Source organism: Chanodichthys erythropterus, chromosome 11 (assembly GCF_024489055.1).
Source record: "Chanodichthys erythropterus isolate Z2021 chromosome 11, ASM2448905v1, whole genome shotgun sequence".
In the NCBI taxonomy this organism is placed as follows: Eukaryota; Metazoa; Chordata; class Actinopteri; order Cypriniformes; family Xenocyprididae; genus Chanodichthys; species Chanodichthys erythropterus.
This window is the reverse complement of record NC_090231.1, coordinates 6,276,976-6,299,091: the sequence shown is the minus strand read 5'-3', so window position 1 is coordinate 6,299,091 and position 22,116 is coordinate 6,276,976. Positions and strand designations below refer to the sequence as shown.

At 36.1% G+C, this 22,116-nt stretch overlaps 1 protein-coding gene across 4 annotated transcripts in view; it reads right to left on the bottom strand.

The window, feature by feature from the left end:
- Positions 1 to 22,116, bottom strand: part of fes (FES proto-oncogene, tyrosine kinase) — a 35,486-nt gene that overhangs the window by 926 nt on the left and 12,444 nt on the right. For 3 of the 4 annotated variants that reach the window (XM_067401253.1, XM_067401251.1, XM_067401252.1), the window contains 13 exons: positions 18,508 to 18,691; positions 15,872 to 16,009; positions 13,973 to 14,092; positions 13,001 to 13,123; positions 11,424 to 11,613; positions 9,300 to 9,380; positions 8,984 to 9,220; positions 8,778 to 8,900; positions 5,010 to 5,063; positions 4,768 to 4,886; positions 4,581 to 4,675; positions 1,276 to 1,399; positions 637 to 794 (listed from right to left, as the gene is read on the bottom strand). In XM_067401253.1, the coding sequence (XP_067257354.1) occupies positions 637 to 794; positions 1,276 to 1,399; positions 4,581 to 4,675; positions 4,768 to 4,886; positions 5,010 to 5,063; positions 8,778 to 8,900; positions 8,984 to 9,220; positions 9,300 to 9,380; positions 11,424 to 11,613; positions 13,001 to 13,123; positions 13,973 to 14,092; positions 15,872 to 16,009; positions 18,508 to 18,691 (1,746 nt within the window). The remainder of the gene's footprint in view (positions 1 to 636; positions 795 to 1,275; positions 1,400 to 4,580; positions 4,676 to 4,767; positions 4,887 to 5,009; positions 5,064 to 8,777; positions 8,901 to 8,983; positions 9,221 to 9,299; positions 9,381 to 11,423; positions 11,614 to 13,000; positions 13,124 to 13,972; positions 14,093 to 15,871; positions 16,010 to 18,507; positions 18,692 to 22,116) is intronic. The other variant, XM_067401254.1, reaches the window with a different exon arrangement.

Here is a 22,116-nt window from a genome sequence, read left to right as displayed (position 1 = left end):
TTTTTAATAGATCAATCCTTTAGCAATGTGTGCTTTTAAAGGATTAATTCACTTTCAAATGAAAATTACCCCAAGCCATCCTAGGTGTATATGATTTTCTTCTTTCTGATGAACACAATCGGAAGTATATTAATAAATATCCTGACATGTCCAAGCTTTATAATGGCAGTGAACGGGATCAACAAGTATGATCTGAAGAAAGTACATCTATACATCCATTATAAATGTACTCCACACGGGTTAATAAAGGCCTTCTGAAGCGAAGCGATGCGTTTGTGTAAGAAAATATCCATATTTAACAAGATATGAAGCAAAATGTGCTCGGATTGGTCGGCTGCACCAGTGTGTCGTGATTGGTCAAGCACTTCAAGCGTGTTTCAGTAATGTCTCGCCCCTTCCCATGATTTTCAACACACTACTAACTCACTCGACCAGGCCCCGCCCCTTTATTTTTGCATATTCCTTGGGTTCAATCCCAGATGAAAACTCAAAACTACAATGGAGGCGTTTGAGGGAGTTCAGAAACAGTGACACTGATATAGAGAATGACTCCCGCTGGAGGGACTTTGTAACTTTGCAGACCTTTTTCATGCTCAACATTAGAAAGTTAATATAGCATAATAGTGAAGTTGGTACCGTAATTGAGGGCTTCAGGTGCCGTCCATTTGACTGGAATCTGCCTCATTCCTCCTGTAGCAGAATAAACACCATCCTGCTCTTGACGAGACATACCAAAATCACTGATCTTCACCACGCTCTCCTCTCCCACCAGACAGTTACGGGCAGCCAGATCTCTAGAGACAGAGAGAGAGACAGGGGAAATTAGAGAGATTTATTGTAGGTTGCTTTGAAATAAATGAAAGCATAGAGAGAAAGACAGAAAGCTAACTAAAAAAAGTATAACAATGACAGACAGAAACAGAATTCACTGGCTCTATTAAAACTCAATCCTCTCGAGAGACACTGAAGCGTTTGACACAGCATGAGGGAAACTATCAGATGGAGCAGTGAGGTTTCATTTCCTCTCAGTCTCATTATCCCAAAATCTTCCCATCGGGCATTGCTTGCAAAACGCTGGTAAAAAGACTTAACCATAATAGAGAAATACCTAGAGTCTACTTATTGCATTCAATAAAAACCAGCTGTGAGCTCTTTATGAGGTCTGCTAGTGCTTTATGGATCTACTTTAGTTTCTCAGCATTGAGACTGAGATCTTATGGAGTATATAATTTCACTATATTTCATTGTCCTTCTGTTTCATTTTCAAACTCTCACCGATGAATGCACTTCTTGTTTTCCAGGTATGCCATGCCAGACGCAACATTTTCTGCCATCCTGATCAACATCTTGGGCTTCAAGTTGTGGCCTTCGGTGCGCAAAAACGTCAGAAAGTCCCCTCCTGTCAGGAGAATACACCATCAAGAGAACATTTTAAACTCATAGTTCGTCATCATTTATTCATTGATTTAATACTTATGATAATAAAAAAATAATAATTTATTAATAATAATAATAATAATAATAATAATAAATATGCAAATAAAAAAGGAGTTCCTTTATATGATTTTTTTCATGGTAAATAAATACATATTTTATTTATTATTTCATAACTTTAATAATTTATTATTAATTTAATAATACAACAATTTAATAATAATATTATCTCATGATTTTCTACATACGTTTGTTCTTCAAAAAATAACTTACGTTTATGGTGCTCTTGTCATTTTTGGAGCTTAACAATATAAATTATCACCTAGAGCTGCACGATTCTAGATTAATTTATTTCAAATAGAGATCATGATTCTCCCACAATTCTGAACAGACAACTAAAAAAAATAACATGTAATTTACTAGAGGTTCTGACAAAATGTTAATTGCTGCCATTTAAAATGTTTAATTAATCTGACTGATTCAATGACTCACTCATAAATAATTCACTTGTTTCATTACTGGACGAATCAGTGGTTTTGAACAATTAATACATTTTTTAACGTCATGTGTAATGTTGTAATGATTCAGTTGTTATCTGAAGCACCAAGTTACTTTCAAAATGTGATTTGCTCTATTTTAATTGCTTTCAAAGACATCAGTGTTTTTATCTGAACTATACATTTTTATCACAGTACTTCTTTAATAAAAAGAATATTTGTAGCACAGAAATAATGATAAAGTGTTGAAAACACGGTTTGTGAAGCTGTTTAATATGATAACGGCTCTTTCTGGCTCAGCGGCAGTGCAAACACATGTTGTGTCCCAATTCGCCAACTTATACTATGCCCTAAAAGTATGTACTGTTTCTGTGAAGAAAAAGGATAAATTTCCAACCATTTCAGAGAGAAATATAACATTAGTTGCAAGTTGATCTGTCAGTCATGGGAGAACTCTCCTTATGTTTGCATAATGATGTATTTAAAAGTTAATGTCCAAATACATCATTATAAAAGTTCACACTGCTGTTGCAGATGAAAAACAATGTGGATCACATTTAATAAATATCTTTTCGTCAGGTTAGATATTGATTATTAATCACTCAAACCCCTTTATCTTAACTGCTCTGCTTAACCGTCGGTTTCGCATATCCGTCATGTTTGTAGTTTTTTTAACACATTTTATTAATGTTTGTAGTTCTCATCAAATCCTCGTCCACAGCGCAATGGGTTGTGGGCAATATTAGCCGTTAGAGACGAGTGTGCACGGATCTGAACTTTGGATTCTAACTGGAAAAAATGGACCATCCAGGTATCTTTGGAATACTTATTTCCAGTGTTGGGCATGTTACTTTAAAAAAGTAACTAGTTATAGTTACTAGTTACTTCTCACAAATAGTAAAATGAGTTACATCATTATAAAAGTAACTAATTACCAGGGAAAGTAACTATTGCGTTACTTGAAAAAAATATAAAAATATGTCAAATAACTTGTCCCTAATATTAAATATAAGTCTAAAAATAAATTATTCTTCATCCGACTCATGACTTATGATCTGCTCTTGCTCACGACATGAAATTTCTCTGTACTGTACTACGTGTTGTAGCCATTAAAGAAAACGTAGTTTCATATTTATGTTTAAATAAGCCTATGTTATATTTTAAATTCATTATTTGAATATGAAAAGTGAACAGCATGAGTAAGATAGGATACATCGTAAGATGTGCAATATATCGGGAGTCATGGAGTGGGTCAGACGTGATTTTGACCACTTCATTAAGTTTTGTTTTGTAGAAAACCTTTCTTTAAAGTGAATTTCATTTGGAAAAAATGTATCTTAATTGTAATCAATGTTTCATCAACCAATTGCCTGGATTTCATAAATAACAAGCAAATATAGCAGAAAATATAATCATGACAATATAATCATGGCGCAGGCGCGATCACTTGCACGTGAACTGGAGCGCGTCTTACAGGCTAAATGATCCGAAACTCATCAGCTGCTCGCCTCACAGACATGAGAAATATATCTATGGAAAGCTTGAAATGTCTACTTTAAAACAAAATAATTCATAACGAAAAGAAATAGGCTACTCTCTGATTATGTAATCCGAATGAAATGTGCATTTTCTCTCTAAGCACGTCCACAGAGATGATGAGAGTCAGCAATGTCAACTTCATCTTTGCAGCCGACACGGATTCAGAAAACATTAGTTTATTAATAAACAATTAAAATGTCTCCTTGCTGTTTTTTGTTATATTCATAATCATTACTTTTGCCAGTTCTTTATGGCAAGCTTTACGCTTGAGTGCTATATAGCCTATATTACGTAAACGCTCATTATTATGCTTTATTCTCTCCAGTATTTAAGAAATCAAATTAATATAAATGTGATTAGTCAACTAATGGCTACTTGAACTAACAACTATTAGTCGACTAGAAAAAAACTTATTCCACATATTTTCTATCCAGCATGTCACAAAGGGCATTCTCACATGCTCAAAGACATACACACACGGAGCATCGGACATTATTATCAGTTTAAAATTATATTTGTGTATGACTAACCCCAACATACACCAGAGAAAAAACTTTGTAGCTCCTATAGCTGAGAGAGAGCATATATACTCAGATGAAAACCGTTTTATTGAGCTCAATTATAGTAACGCAGCATTTTTTTGTCAGTAACGGTAAAGGCGTTGTAATGGGGAAAAATTAATTAGTTTGATTACTCGTTACTAAAGTAACGCCTTTAGTAACTCCATTTATTTATAACGCCATTATTCCCATCACTGCTCATTTCAACATACTACGATTTGGGACACACTAATTATAATTTCGAATACTATTTAGGACGGATACTATGTAAATTGGGACACAGCAACAGATTTGAATGTTCTGATGTGATTTTGTCAAAGGTGAAATAGACATGGCTGAATCATTGTCATTTAGGAATCAGATCATGTTTGAATCGAAGTCACGATCTTTAACAATTAATCGTGCAGCTCTATGATCTACTTACACTGGTTTACTGCTCAATACCTCATTTTTGTGACAGTCATACAGCTTTGGAACAGCATAAAGGAAGTATATGATCATTTTTGGGTGCACTTTTCCTTTAAATAATTTAATGAACTCTTAGACGTACCTTGGACTAGCTCCATGATGATATATATTGGCTGTTTTTGTGTGCAGACGCCGATTAGCTTCACTATGTTTGGGTGGTCGTACTGTTTTAGGATCCTGGGATAGAAATGGAGATATGTTTAGTTAAATGAGAGTGTGTATGTGTGAGTATACACAGTATGTGTGTGTTCATTAGTGTATATACAAACCTGGCCTCCATTAGGAACTTGTTCTTGTGTTCTGCAGGTAGATTCTCTCGGCAGGCTTTCACAGCGACTGGCGTATTGTCTGAACGCAGGCGGCCACTAAATACCTCACCAAAGTTGCCCTAAAAACATCCAAAGCATTACAAGAAGCAACATCATTAATAAAGAACTGGTTTGAGCAGTTATTTTTTATCTTTAATGAATTTTAAATCTTTTTATATAACACAGAAGATATCCGGGCTTACCCGACCAATGCTCTGTCCAAGGATAACATCATCATGCTCCAACACCCACTTATCCTAAACCCCCCCCCCCCACACAAAAAAATGAATTAATCTATGCAAACTTAATAATTATTGCTCAATCACAGCACTCAGCCATCCTAGGTGTATATGACTTTCTTCTTTCAGACGAACACAATCAGAGTTGTATTAAAAAATATCCTGGCTCTTCCAAGCTTTATAATGGAAGTGAATAGTAACCAATATTTTAAAGCCCAAAAAAGTGCATCCATCCATCATTCCGTTAACGGAAGCCAGTGATTATAGTTTATAAAGTTATTAATATGGTTATTTTTCTTACAAAAACACATCATTTTGCTTCAGAAGGCCTTTATTAACCCCCTGGAGATGTATGGATTACTTTTATAATGGATGGATGCACTTTTTTGGGCTTTAAAATCTCGAGCCCCATTCACTCGAGATTTTGAGTGTCGAGATTTTATGTGACGACGACTCAGGTTGATTGGGATCCATACGCGGTTTATTGGTAAACAGCAAGCTCACAGTACAGGCAGGCATGGGTCTTATCAGCAGTGTAATAAACACTGTCAGAGGCAGCACAATAGCTGTACTCATAACCAGGCAAAGGATCAGGGTAGGCAGCAAACAACAGGGTAACAGGCAGGTGACAAACAATCCAAGGTCAGTAATCCAAAAAAGGTCAATAGACGGGCAGACAGAAACAGGAATCAAACTGATATGATGATGCTGATATGAAATATGATATGATAATCAGGCCAGGTATGTGGGTGCTTGGGATTTGTAGTCCAGTTAATACTCGGGAGAGTGAGATCTCCGGTGGCCAATCGAGGGATCTTCGCTGGCATTCATAACACATTATAAAGCTTGGATGAGCCAGGATATTTTTTAATATAACTCTGATTGTGTTCGTCTGAAAGAAGATAGTGATATACACCATGGCTTGAGGGTATGTACATATAGACCCTTTTACTGTTTGTACACAATGATGACGTGTCAACGTATGCGCGCACATTTTGGCAACGGAAGTGGTGTTGTTCCCCATAGGTTTTAACGTGTTAGCAACTCCGAAAGTGATATATATATCTACAGCTTCGCGAGCGGATTAAGCAACACAGACAGATAAAGTTATTTTAAAAAGTTGACTTTATCAAATGGTATCCGGCTATCAGATCCGTGTAGTCGAGTGGATAGAAGACGTTAGCAGATGGCCAAATATAGTGGCCAGATATACATAAACCAGGGCTCTCAAGTTTTAAAGACAGGCAAGAATGACTAATATCCAACAACATGACATGATTTTTAAAGTGACCAATAACATTGACGATGTAATACACTATAATTTATTTAGTGCTAATAAAATTATTAAGCCTATTTGGAGAGAGAGATGTTTAATGTGACAAAATGTCAGTCATCGTGTGATAACGAAAATATAACTAGGTCTAGACTACTGAGCAGCTGTTTTCAGTGAACAGGCTGTAAAACTGTTGACTAAGTTCAGACACTCATGAAAAACTGATGCTGATTATCTGGGAAACATTCTCTAACAGCAGTCAAGTTTTCATTGTTTGTGTCAAACAAGCTGTGAATTTGTTGTAACATTAAAATAGGAGATCATGACTTACTCTGTGCTCAAAGTGATGCTCAGAGCTGTTTTCCTCTGTGGGTGAACGAGGATGATGGCGAACAATTCCAGGATATGCTTTTTTTTCATTGGTTGTTGCGTTAAATCTTACCCAGATACAATAGTGCTATTTTCTGATTGGCTACTGTGTAGCCTCTTTCTTTTTTTGATTGGCTGATAAGTGGCAGGCTACTCCAGGGGAGACGCGCTTGATTCCTGCCCAGCGCAGCGGCATATTAAATATGAAAAATAGTTTTTCTGCGTGAGAAATACAATGTGTGGCGGGAGTGCGTGACAAAAAGACCGAAAGGAGTGACTGTCACGCAGAGTGCGTTACACTTGAGAGCCCTGAAAAACTTTCAGAGTTGCTAACACGTTAAAACCAATAGGCAACAACACCACTTCCGTTGCCAAAATGCGCGCGCAACTGTTTGATCACGTGGGCTGTAAAAGGGTCTATTGGGATAATTTTCATTTTTGGGTGAACTATCCCTTTAATGGCCAATGCCCATATTTACATATCATTAATGCCCACTCTCTTAGTAGATAAAAAGACACTTCAAATATAAAGTTCAATTATAAACATTTAACTTTTAACTATTAAACTTTGATCTTCTAAGATGTATAAATGTCCTTTTGTCATTTGATGAAAGGTTCTTTAAGAATCTTTGTGTAAAAGAGTTAAATTATGAACTTTTTTCTAGGTGGATCTTAAAAAGGATAAATAAATAAATCATTATTATTAAATAAATGTAATAATTTAAATATTAATTTAATAATTAAATAATACCAATAATAATAATAATTATTATTGCTATTATTATTATTATGTATGTATTACATATTTAAATAATTTAACAGTTTAACAATGTAATATTAATGTAATTATTAATATAATTCTAACTACTACCACTAATAATAATAATAATATTGTGAGTTATTGATATTTTTTTAATAATAATAATAATGATTTTTTTCATTACATTATCATTTGAAAATATTCATAAACCCACAATCCAAAAAAATGAAAATAGTTTATCAATAGTTAAAGGATTTGTTCACTTCTGAATTAAAATTTCCTGATAATTAACTCACCCCCATGTCATCCAAGATGTTCATGTCTTTCTTTCTTCAGTTGAAAAGAAATTAAGGTTTTTGATGAAAACATTCCAGGATTTTTCTCCATATAGTTGACTTCACTGGGGTTCAACGGGTTGAAGGTCCAAATGTCAGTTTCAGTGCAGCTTCAAAGAGCTCTACATGATCCCAGACGAGGAATAAGAGTCTTATTTAGATAAACCATCGATCATTTTCTAAAAAAATAAACATTTATATATTTTTTAACCACAAATGCTCATCTTGCACTGCTCTGCGATACGCCACGCATTACATAATCATGTTGGAAAGGTCACATGTGATGCAGGCAGAAGTACCGCAGTAGGGCAAAAAACTCATCTCATTTTCTCTTCCAACTTCAAAACCGTCCAACATGGTTGTTTTACCTTTTTTGTAAAGGGTGTTTCACTTAGTCTTTGCACATTCGCTTTATGGACACTGGATCAGGACTTCCACCTATGTCACACGTGACCTTCCCAACATGATTACGTGGCGCATCGCAGAGCAGTGCAAGACGAGCATTTGTTGTTAAAAAGTATATCATTTTTATTTATTTGAGAAAATGACATGTTTCACTAGATGAGACTCTTATTCCTCGTCTGGGATCATGTAGATCATGCAGAACTAACATTTGGACCTTCGACCCGTTGAACCCCAGTGAAGTCCACTATATGGGAAAAATCCTGGAATGTTTTCCTCAAAAACCTTCATTTCTTTTCGACTGAAGAAACAAAGACATAAACATCATGGATGATATGGGGGTGAGTAAATCAGGAAATTTTAATTCAGAAGTGAACTAATCCTTTAATCAGATTGTAGAGAGCACTGTTAGTATATTCTGAAGTGGGCAGGGAAAGGGGAAGCTCTTATTTGGTCAAAGGGGAAATGATAACATTCAAAATGAGAAAAAAAATAGGTCCAATTTACAACCTCGCCCAATAGATATCAGCCTGTCACTACTGAGCAGTAATGTGTATAGTAATCATAAGACTGATTTGGGATCAGTGACAAACCTTGAGGATGGGTCTCTTCAGCACAATGTCTGCCCTCTTTGTGACGTTCTGATGGGAGGTGAGCAGGTGATTTATTAGCAGCGGTACAGAGGTGAAGCCCTCACCGTCAAGACGATACACACCCTAAAATAAACACACAAACATGTCAGCTTACCACTGCACACACTATGTACAGGAACAAAAAAGCACCTATAAAACTCACTCACGTCCGCACTCTGAATGAGGAAGTGCCGGCACTGGCCACCCCAGTGCACGGACAACACGTTTTCTTGTTTGCCCTGGCTTTCTCTAACTAGGAAGTCCCCATCGTTCTTCAGCAGTTCCTGAACCTCCGGACGGGGGATGGCACCGTGATACCAGCCCTGCTGTTTCAAGGGCTTCTCCGCCTCGGGCACCGGCGTCAGGGCGGGGGGAACCTGGCGAGATGTATAAAATACACTACTCTACAGAAAGTCGTAGACACAACAATGAGCGGGGAGGAGGAGCGAGAGAAAGACTGCCACCAAACCCAATATCACTAACCGTATACTTGGGCTTGAACAAGCTGCTGAGATGGCTCACGATTACGTCCATGTTGAGGTGCTTATGTTCTTTGTCACGCTCCTGCATGAAAACAACATGGCGAATAAAACAACGGCATGACAAACAAATCTGAACAACAAGATGCAAATGCTTTGACTAGCGCTGTCAGTGTCAGCAGGGCATGGGAAAAGCCATTAAATGTTAAAGGACAAGATCGCAGTGGACATTCAAACTGATTTTTTATTATGAACATAGGACTGACCTGAAGGAAATTGCGAAATCTAAATCCAGGTCCAGGTACTCTTCTACATAATGCAGTAAGCTTCAATGAACAAAATCAATAGAGAACAAACGTATGTTTACGTTGCTAAGAGTGGTTGCTAAGACAGATTCAGCAACATACACACTCAGTGGCACAGCGATCAGCTGTATGTTTTTAGGAATTTTACAGTGGCTTTGAACGCGGCTCAACCAATCAGAATCAAGGTCCGGAACTATCCGTTTTATAAACAATAATATATACAGTTTACTACAATTTACTATAGTATGGTTCAAAAACACTATAGTAATTACTATAAATTACTATAGTATTTTTTCACCTGGGTGTGTATTTATAGCCCTCAGTTTTATATTATATTATATTATTATCAGGGCTTGACAATATTTAACTTTTTTGCTCTCCATCTACTGTGTCTAGTGGTTTTCCAAAGTTACTAGTCACTCAGCATTTCACTGGCCACAATTTTGACATCAATACCATGGGGAAAAACTGCCATATAGATATTTTTCTCATAATTGGGCAGCAGGTTTATTAGGCTGCTGTCACTTTAAGATCTGACGCACGGATCCATTATACTGTTATGCATTTTCTTTCTCAATTGTTTACGTTCACTTAAACCATAACTGTCTGTGTTTACGTGAATACTCGCCAAGACTGGCATTTTGACATATTTTGTTTGTATTTGACTGTTTAAGCTCAATAAGAAGTGAAAAATAACTTCATTTAGTACTGAGAGGCGGCTTTATGTGGCGCACATTGGGTGTGAGCACAAAATCTGCGGGAATGAGTAAACTTATGCGCAATATGTGCAATCCCACGCCAAATTCAAGCCCTGTAACACCAACAATATTCATCCGGAGCAAATTAAATGAGCGAGTGATGGGAGGAGGGTTTGTGTGTCGACTCAATGTCAGAGAGATGAAAGCTGCTATCGTGTGTCTAAACTGCATTTTCTATTGAAGTTTTAATGTTTTAAACATGAAAATAAATATTCTATTTTTCAAAACTAAAGAAATTCACTTAATGTATTTTCTCCTTACTGTATATACTCAAAATATGTTTTTTTAAGCAATACATGTGTTTGGAGAACGTACAGTTAAATTGGGAGGTCAGCTGAACACAAATAAAAATGATTTACAGTGGAATCATGTCTCAGTCTTCTGATATATGTTAGACAAACAACCATATTCCGAAAGGTCAAACAGCAACATGCAAGTCAGGGGAGTTCAGAGTCAACAAGGTTATGCAATATTTCATATTCTCATATTTCAAAATCAATGTAACAACACAGTATGACTGGCTTTGATACTTTACAGTACATCTCTATGGTGCTGCATTTTACAGCTTTGAAGAAGCCACTATATTCTTTACAGGGGCCATATGTTTTTTTATTATTTTATTTTCAGTCCAATTATAATGTTCTATAAAGTTATAAAAGTTTCTACAAAGTTTCTGTGCAATAATTTAGTTTTCTCTCTATCCCTTAGGAATACATGGGCCTTATCATGATTCACTCTGGGGTTTAGAAATAATACTAGTTATCTACGCAACTTCTAGTTATCTTCCTTCTACCTTGACTAAATGGACCAAGTCAACAGATGTCAAGCCGAGTCAACTTTTATTTTAAAAGATAATGTAAAAACTCAAGATTTCTCATGCTCTTATTAGCCTGTCAACCTGCCAATAAGGATGTTTGAAAAGTCAGATATGCAGCTTTTATAATACAGCTGGATAAACTTGGAAAATCCAAAGGTTAATCTAAGCTATCCTGAAACCTTTTCAGCAAATGTGTAGGAATATCTGAAGCTCTCCGGACAGATTTATTGAGATGAGACTGGACTCACTGAGTTGTTGGAGGTGACAGATATCCGATCATCATCCAGGCCAACAGTTGGGACCTCATTATTGCCCAGAGACTGAAGTTTATCGGCCAGAATCCTCCGCTGGGCCTCCAGACGAGCGCGAGCCACCATGGACAGAACTACCTGCTGTCTGCTGTCCTCCAGAGCATTACGCTTACTGAATTGATACACTCTAAAAAAAAACAAGGGAGGACAAGCTCACATTAATGCAAAAAGTGGTGAGAATTTGGTGAAATCTGGATGTTCCTAACGTTTTTTAAAATTATTTGATTAGATTCATTTTGATTCATTTCCTTTTATTGCCACTGTTGAGGCACAAAAAGTTGATATACACTATATATAATATATTGCAGAATGCTTCCATTAAAGGTGTAGTAAGCAATTTCTGAGAAACGCTGTTGAAAGTGGATTAGACTTAGCACCACAACAATTTTGTAGTCAAACAGCAGTAGGGGGTGTGTCCACTCATGATGAGGGAAGAGAGTAAGCCAATCAGCAGGAGGGGGTGTGTCAACTCATGATGGGGGAGGAGAGAGTGAGCTAATCAGCAGTAGGGGGTGTGTCCACTCATGATGAGGGAAGAGAGTAATCCAATCAGCAGTATGGGTGTGTCAACTCATGATGGGGGAGAAGAGAGTGAGCTATTCAGCAGTAGGGGGCATGTCCACTCATGATGGGGGAGGAGAGAGTAAGCCAATCAGCAGGAGGGGGTGTGTCCATTCATGATGGGGGAGGAGAGAGTGAGCTATTCAGCAGTAGGGGGCGTGTCCACTCATGATGGGGGAGGAGAGAGTAAGCCAATCAGCAGGAGGGGGTGTGTCCATTCATGATGGGGGAGGAGAGAGTAAGCTATTCAGCAGTAGGGGGCGTGTCCACTCATGATGGCAGAAGAGAGTAAGCCAATCAGCAGGAGGGGGTGTGTCCACTCATGATGGGGGAGGAGAGAGTGAGCCAATCAGCAGTAGTGTCAACTCGTGTATCACTGATAACGCGTGTATCAGTGTCAGTATTCTGGATCCATGCATTAGTCTTAAAGTGACAGCAGCCTAATATTCCTGCTGCTGTCTGTGTTTTTAACGTTAATCAAACTACAAAAGACAAGGAAATCAGGCACTGCTCTTGACTGAATAGCTTTTGTAACTTTAATCTTTATTTAATTTATACAGTGAAGATTATATGCAATGTTATTTTACATTTGATTATTTTATTCCATTTCTGTGCCTGAAACTACTGTTAGACACCTAAATAACCTGAAAAGCACTGTTTATTTTATTTGTATCTTTGGTCTATTGTATTTATAGCTGCTGTTGCTTGTAGCTTGATTATTTGTTCTTTTTTTCTTTATTTTTATTTGACAGTAGCCCTTTTTTCCATGAACATGAGCACATACCGAACCATTGACCCTAAAACCGTGATGTGAGTAATTTGAAGCACCACCATTACTTACCTAAAAAAGATGTGTAAACTTCCTTTTTGAACTCTATTTGGCATTTAAATTGCAAATCTGGAGCAGAGGAGTTCAGTGATCTGTGGTGCGTATGGAGAGCTCACAGACTCACCTCTGGCCGATGTTTGCAGAACCTTCCTCATCCTGCAGATCCAACTCCAGCTGGTTGACAGTTGCTTGCTGGGAACCAAGAGTACTAGCAAGACACAAGAGCTCCTCCTCCACAGCAGTGAGCCTTGGAGAAGAGAAAATATGAGAAGCCATGAGAGCACAAAATGAGCTGTGATGCGATAGAATATAGTCAAATTGCTGAGGGCCAGAAATACTAAGTAACACATTATATAAGGAAATATGTGTGTGAATCATGGAGCGTGACTACATTTGCTTGGATGTCAGGCCTGGCGTCAAGAGGGGGCTGTTTATTCAGTTAAAGTGATCGGCTTTAGTGTGTGGTCCTTTTATAACTTTCCTGAGTGTGTGAACAGCTTTGTGTAGTGCTGTTTTCTTCACTTCAGATGCAAAAGTATGTGAGCAGGTTGTGATGCCATACTGAATATATGTTTTTGTGCTTTCTATATTACCACATGATGAATTACTAAATGTGTGTTTAAAAAAGTATTTGGAAAAAACAAACAAAACAGTTTAACGCACTTTGCAGCTTGTGTGAAAAGTGTTAAGCGTTAATAGTGTTGTAAAATAACTCTTTGTTGTAGAAAACGACATAATGGGTTGAGATGTTCTGCTTAGAGAGTGAATTTGAGTGTGTAAGTAATTGGAAAAACCAATTATCTGCTTCCTAATAAGCTTAAGTTGACGCCTTATGGCCAAAACACGTGCACACACACAATAATCAACTGAAAAGCAAACAGACTATGCAAAAATACAGTATCAGATAGATAGATAAGATAGAGTTCATTTCCTAATCTCCAAAAAACACACATGTTCCAAACATTCATATGACAGTTTCAGAAACAATCACAAGGATCCTGAGGGTTATGATTTCACTTCTGTCTTTCTGTGAAAGACATTTGTGGTTTCACTTGCACTATTATGCTACCCAGCGATGAAAGAAGAAGAACCTCACCGATGCTGGATTCCCTCTACTGTGAGCTCATTGAGCTGCAGATCTTCAGGCTTCAGACCTTCAGCATCCTCCAACAAACTGCTGTCAAACTCCACACATGCAGGAATCTCTCCTCTCGACCTGAACATAAACATACATGGGTCAATGACGTGACGGATCATTTTTTTGTCTAAAGGCCGTAATAATAATAAAAAACCAAAGTATATATGACCAAAGTATGTAAGGTAGTAAAACTAGATCTCTTACATTGATTCCAAAAGGTTTTAATTATATTTTGCTACATATAAAGGTATTTTAAAGATTTTGAAGTGTCAAAAGGTCATTCGGTTTAACCCTCCAAAGGCCAATACAGCCATTTAATTTGTGATTAAAATAGCTTAAAATGTAATTAATGTTTATATTTTTTATTCTGGCATGATTTTATAACATAATATATCAACATAGTGCAAAAATGAATTCAAATTATGTGTAGAAGTCGATGCTTTGTTATGAGAAAGAATGAATTTCATTGATGTAATTCGGAGTAACCAATATAAAGGGACCATTTTGGATCAAGTCATGCGGTCAATATCATGTGACAGGATGTGACATAATTCAGACACCTGCAAAGGACCACACTGTTGTGAAGCAAAGTAACTAACTCACTCTTAACTATCTGATAAATTCATGTTTTCACTTGATCATACGCATGAAACATCAGGTCATTCGGTACAACCGCTATAAAACATGAAAAATGTTGTAATATTTTAAAAACTTGTACTAAATATAAAATGTTTGATTGTCCTTGTGCTAAATAGCTAGCAAGCTAATTAGCAGGCTAGCTGGTAACACTTTACAATAAGGTTCATTAGTAAAACATTAATGTATTAACTAACATGAACTAACCATGAGCAATACAATACAATCTTCGTTAAGGTTAGTCAATGAAAATACAGTTGTTCATTGTTTGTTCATGTCAGTTCACAGTGCATTAACTAATATTAACAAGATTTTAATAATGCATTAGTAAATGTTGAAATTAACATTAACAAAGATTAATAAATGTTGTATAAGTGCAGTTCATTATTAGTTCATCTTAACTAATGTAGTTAATTAATGTTAACTAATGAACCTTATTGTACAGTGTTACCAGCTAGCTAGATATCAGCCTGTTAGCATTGTTTGAAAATACTGTCATTCAGTATAACCAAAAGTGTAATTCGGTAAAACCGAAATTTTGGTTAAATCTTTTTTCTTGTAAAAAATGACAAAAGCAGTGTTAATTGATTATAAAAAACACATAATCTCATTGTTTACAACACTTAATAAAACTTCAAAATTAATTATATCTTCATTATGTTTTTGTTTTTTTTACACTTTAAAAACCTTATTTGTCAATGACATGTGCATACAGAAAGATCCCAACTATGCTTTTAAAGGTAACATGAAAGGAAATTTCCAATATATTTAAAATGCATAATATATAGCAGAATATTTATAACGAAATCATGCAGAAAAAGACTTGATTTTATCAGTCATGATTTGATTGGACTGTAAAAACTGGGCTATGATGTTATTAGTTATATTATGTTGCCCAGCCCACATGGCCGAAGCTGTTTTGCCAGTGATCATTTAATTTTTGGACTTATTTTATGTTATTTATTGTAACCTTTCACGTCACAGGTCATAATAAAATATTGTGAGATTGTGAGCAACTGTTTGAGTTATTTTTCTTTCTTTAATGCACACTGATGAATCATAAACAATAAGAGAAGGAACATTTGTTATGAAAGTAAACAGGGTCAGTTATGATTTCATGTTGACTTTAGGAGATAAGAAGTTTCCAACATCCTTTTTTCTTCTAGTGGAGGTTCCCATCGCATTCAACAAAAACTGGGAACAAAAGGGAACGGTATATACCTGTTCTGCTGGATGAAGCTCTCGTACTCTTTGTGGGGCTGGATGGCCTTCAGGGCATTGGCCATTTCAGTGTGAACACTGACCACCTCTTCATGAAGCAAACTGGACAGATCAAAATATTCCTGCAGAATCTCCTTCCTAAGAAAAAGTAAGTCACATTAGTCATGTGTATTTTCAAGCACAAGACACTCGGCAAAATGACTTCCTCCTCTCTTTGACTAACTGTAACTATGAGTAACGACTATTCACATTGCTTGTGAGAACTAAACAAGATGACATATCACACATTGAGAAAAAGCAGAAGTCTATAACTGTCACTGTACCGTGTCTCTTAAAATAAGGTAATGAGTGCGCCAGGGTAGAAAAATATGGCAAAAATATCCTAGCAAAGGTCAGTGCCTATTAGTGAGGTGAAGCCGCAGCATCAAGGTCGCACCCACACTCAATCGCAAACACAGCTGTCAATCATGACCTTTTTATAGCACCAAAAAACTAACTAAAACCAAACTTATGGTGAAACGAGCACTTGAACATACGTCTGCGAGATGAGAACTACTTAAAATGATAGAAACAATCTTCGGAAATAAAGTTTTTGAAGTGTAATTGGATTTTTCAGTTTGAATCTCATCTCATTTGATTACATGGAGAGGGCGGAGTTTATGACATATACTGCAGCCAGCCACCAGGGGGCGATCGACATGCTTTGGGGGGTGGGGGCGTCACCTACCGGCAGACCGGTCGCAAGCACATGAGCGAGTGGTGGGGGGATTAAGTCACATTCAGTTATGAATTACATGAATCAAATGTAATGATAGCATATTTTCAAATTCAAAACGACGAAATTTCATAGTTAGCTTTCATCCCTGGATATTACTGTCGGTCGTTCAACATTCCTCTCGTGAAACAGTTGTCAAATATTAAATGTTTAGATACTTACATCTTTCCACGCACTCTTTCAACAGTAAAACTAAAGTGTTGTGCTGGAATTCGCACTCATCTTCTGTGAACGGTAAAGCCCCGCCTTCTTTGATCTGATTGGCCATCTCACTCATTTTGACTCATTGACGAGTGCTGTTAAACCACTAAGACAGAGCAACCTAAAAACTTTTTGTCATCCTAACAACAAACAGAGCTGTGCGTAATGTCAAGAATATCAAATAATGTGGGACAAATTGGCCATTTCTAATTCTTTGGGGGGACTATTTCATACATTTACACTATCGTTCAAAAGTTTGGGATCGCTAAGATTTTTAATGTCTTTAAAAGAAGTTTCGTCTGCTCACCAAGGCTGCATTTATTTAATTAAAAATACAGTAAAATCAGTATTATTGTGAAATATTATTACAATTTAAAATAACTGTTTTCTATTTGAACATATTTGAAAATGTAATTTATTCCTGTGATCAAAGCTGAATTTTCAGCATCATTACTCCAGTCTTCAGTGTCACATGATCCTTCAGAAATCATTCTAATATGATGATTTGATGCTCAAGAAACATTTATTGTGTACAATTGTACAAAATATTTGTGTACAATATTTTTTTTCAGGATTCTTTGATGAATAGAAAGTTCAAAAGAACAGCATTTATCTGAAATCTAATCTTTTGTTACATTTTAAATGTCTTTACTGTCACTTTTGATCGATTGAATGCATCCTTGCTGAAAAAAATATTAATTTCTTTAAATTCTTCTCAAAAAAATTAAAATAAAAATTCTCACTGACCCCAAACTTTTGAACGGTAGTGTATAATGTTACAGAAGCTTTGTGTTTCAGATAAATGCTGTTCTTTTGAACTTTCTATTCATCAAGGAATCCTGAAAAAAAAAAAAGTACACAACTGTTTTCAACATTGAGAATAAAATTTCTTGAGCAGCAAATCATCATATTAAAATGATTTCTGAAGGATCATGTGACACTGAAGACTGGAGTAATGATGCTGAAAATTCAGCTTTTCCAACACAGAAACAAATTACATTTTATATTATATTCCAATAGAAAACAGTTATTTTAAATTGTAATAATATTTCACAATATTACTGTTTTTACTGTATTTTTAATTAAATAAATGCAATCTTGGTGAGCAGACAAAACTTCTGTTAAAAATATAAAAAAATCTTACCGATCCCAAACTTTTGAACGGTAGTGTATATCTTATCTTTTATGTTTAAAATACATTTACAATGAACTACTGTTATACAGAGTAAAAAACATATCTTAGGCCTATCTAATGCAGAAGACAACGCCTGTTTTCAGAGTTGCGTAGATGTTGATAGTTGAAGAGTCAGCGTTAGAGCCCCCACACTCCTTTAGCTGTGGGTTTATTAAAAGAAATGATGAATATTCATTTTGTTTAGTTAGCCCTGTATTTAGCATAAGCATAAACTAAAGCGGGAACAGAACGAGAAGAGAGTCCACTTTGGTACCGAGAATTTGTTCTTGGTTTTTCAGTATAGTATTTATAAATAATTTAGACTTAACTTACTCAGTCTACCCACTAAAATAACACAGTAAGACAAATACGATTTTTTTCATTCATAGCTCAGACAAAATCATAATGCAACTGCATAGCTTTGTGATTAGCTTTGTGATTGCACTGTTTAACATTAAAGTGCTGATGCTATTGATGTTGACTCACAGAATTAGCACCATTTCCTCCTGTAGCGTCTGCAGGGCTCCCAGCAGGGCTGGCTGACTTTGACCATAGTGGAGTTGGTGATGCACCTGGGCAGCCTTCACCGACAGCACATATTCGTTGTGATGTTCATGCAGTTTCAGAGTGGCTTTGATGTAGCGCTCCTTCGCTTTTTCACGTTCTTTGTCTGTACAAAAGGCCAACCACAAACACACAACTTGTAAGAGAAAGGTGACATTACAGCTATATATCAGTAAGGTACAAGAGGCTACGCAAAAGTTGTGTTTTAGGCACAACAATCAGTGGACTGTAATAATAATAATAAATATAGACGCAAGCAGCAATTAAGGGGCGAAGCACAAAGAAGGCATGTCAGCTTGGCTGAGAGCATCAGACTAACTGCAACAATGAGCAATTAAAGACATTTTAAGATGATTTTAGGTAAAATGGCTGAAAAATCATAAATACACTCACTAGGTTTATCACTTTTGACTAATAGGTGGTGTTGTGATGAAATTGACGCGGTGTGGTCAGAGTAAGGTGACAATGACAAAAAGTTTAGTGTCAATATGTCAAAGCATCGTCATTTTGGCATTATGCCATCATCAAAAATGGTTTTGTCTATCAACATGAAATCCATTTTTTTTTTTTTTCTGGCATGGTCTAAAGATGATCTGACTCAAATTTGGTGAAAGGATTTTAAAAAGTCAGTTTTCAAAAAAAATCTAAATGGCGGACAGGAAGTTTGGCTGACTATGGGAAAACTGGTATCTATGTTCTCGGCATGACCCAAGGAATCTATTTAAACCAGTTTCATTACAGTAAGCAAAACTAATCAAAAGCTATAAGCATTTTTGACCACAAGGTGGCACTATATAGAAACTTTCTGAGTACCATCAGGAGTTTCGTAACGATATGCCAATACGTTCATAAAATATAGCATTTTACGACAAAATTCAAATTGGCGGATGCTCAAAATGGTTTATATGGTTCAGCTCGGCATGCTGCACCAAATCTAAAGAGACCAGTTTTGTGTTTTTTGGCCAAACCGTTCAGAAGTTATAAGCAAAAGAGACATTTTCATGTCTCCTGAACACTAGGTGGCACTGTGCCGAAACTGTGCAGGTACACTCAGGTCATGGTTGTCATAACAAACAGCAAGTTTGGTCAGAATACACTAAGCATTGCAGAGATACACCCTCACATCTATTCAACTTGAATTCCATAACGTTTTGTCGCCATGGTCCGAAAATGATCTGGTTCAATTGTGATGAAAATCGGCTAGGAGGAGTTCGAAAATGTTTGTTTTTTGGAAAATTCAAAATGGTGGAAAAATTTGTATGATGAAAATTTGTCATAGGATGCAATCGAATTGAATTTTTGTTTCTAACCCTTACGGTTCAAAAGTTATTAGCATAAATGTGCTACCAAGAGTCTAAACCTTGGACAGTTGGTGGCGCTAGAGGGATGGAGTTTGAGACTTTTTTAGAGATTTGTTAGAGATAAACCAAAATTGCTGTGGTTATTTTTCAGACTTTTCTCTATCTGTGTGCAAATTGCATAACTTTCCTGCAGGTGGTTCTATGGGCTGCCTTAGACTCAAGTGGAAGAAGAAGAAGAAGAAGAAGAAGAAGAACACTAATGATTACATCCTTCAGTGCTTGGCCCCTAATAATAACAACAATTCACAATTTAGCACTGCTATTCGCACTGTAAAAATGACTTTAATTACTGGAACGTACAAGAAAATACTATTTCAGTCTTTCTACTTCAAAATTTCATGGTTAATTCAATGTTTTAATTGCCAATTCTTTGTAACTATTTGTGAAATTTACTAGCAATTCCCAAGTGAAAATTGTTTGAAATAAAATCCAATCAGTTTTTTTTTTTTTTTTTCAGTGTATATTTTCTTTACAATAAAATATACATTTTATAATATTTACCATCTTAGTTCATGATATTTGAACTTAGGTTAAAACTTTTATTTAAATTATAATAAAAAAATATAAAATTATATTAATAATTACACTACCATTCAGTGGGGTCACTTCAACTTCAGATGATATCAAATCAATCTAACAATATAATGTGACACTGAAGACTGAGTAATGATGCTGTAAATAGACTATATGCACAGTTACTTCCTGGTTGTGGTTAAGCCAGATCGGGCATTTCCAGTGAACTGTTAGCTGGTCATTCTGTACTCGCTGTACATTGACACAAAACCATCAATGGTTGACTTATTAATGTTGTATTCATTCTTTCATGCAGTTATCACATTTACCTAATTTGCCAATAAACCAGCTTTATTGATTGCAATAAAGACGAAGCTATTGGGACTGTTTAAAAACACTGTGTCTGTAATTAGACATGCACATGCATTTTTTTCCCCCAGCACTTCAAATGTTATTTTTAAAGCGATGAACACAAACATCACTTGTTCATCCTTAATGTCCCCATTTTAAAACCAAACATTTAAAAATGTAGGAATTTCAATATTTGATAGAAAACACTTATTTAAAAATAAAAAAGACAATAATTACCACTATAACCATTAGGTGGCGGCAGAGTAGCATTTATTTGTGCAAATATCAGCCATTTCCACTAAGCGTTTTTCAATTAGTTTAGTTTTTGACTAAATATTAAGCTTTATAAAATTATTAGGTTTACATTTTGTCAATGTGAAGTATGAAGTACTCAAAAAACATCTTATGAAAAACAATAACTTTTCTTGTGAATGAATGACACAGAAAGCGAACACTGCGCTTTCCCTTTATAATCACAGCTGCTGTCAGTCAGTGAGATCAATAATTTCAGCACACTTGTAAGAACTGTGGACGAACCAGACAAATGAATCATTTAGATGATTCTTTCAAAACATAATTCTAATTCAGAATTGAGGTTCCGGCTCCGGACCGTCTGCAGATAAAGCCAGGCTGATTACTTTTACGACACATGCTTCCTGATAGCAGAAGCGACATACCAAAGGGTCACCCAAGAAGACAGAGACACAATCCAGACCCTTTTGTTTCCTCACTTCACAGGAGAGCCAAAGAGACTGTTGAACAAATAAATCTGCTTCAAAATTGTTCCAACAATTTTAACGGACTTATCAAACATCTTTTAACTACATACATTTTGCATTATGTGTCCACAAGTACTACCTGTAAACAGTTAGGCTTTAGAAACACTCACAATTCGTGTTAACTCTTGACTGAATGATTGAAAGTATGCCTTATTTGGACTTAATTTGATTCTTTCCCCCTTTCCTATATCCTGACTTGAATGAAATCTGTTTAAAATGTATTGTATCCCATTTAACAGCAATTAGGTTAAAATGGCAATCTGCTAAAGCAGAGACAGACCGGGATGTGACACTTATGTTTTATTGGGGACAGAGGAAGGCCCTCTTGAAACAGGACAATGTCTGATTGGCCAAGACTCCTCAGAGGTGTGACAAACAACTAAGTTTAAATGATCATATTGCAAGATAGTGAATGGAGAGAAGTTGGTTAGTAAACGAACTGGAGTTGGTTAGTTCTGGTAAGAGAAACCATGACCAGGGTACCAAGAACAATGGAGTAACAAGAAGAACAGACCAGCCGCTCATTC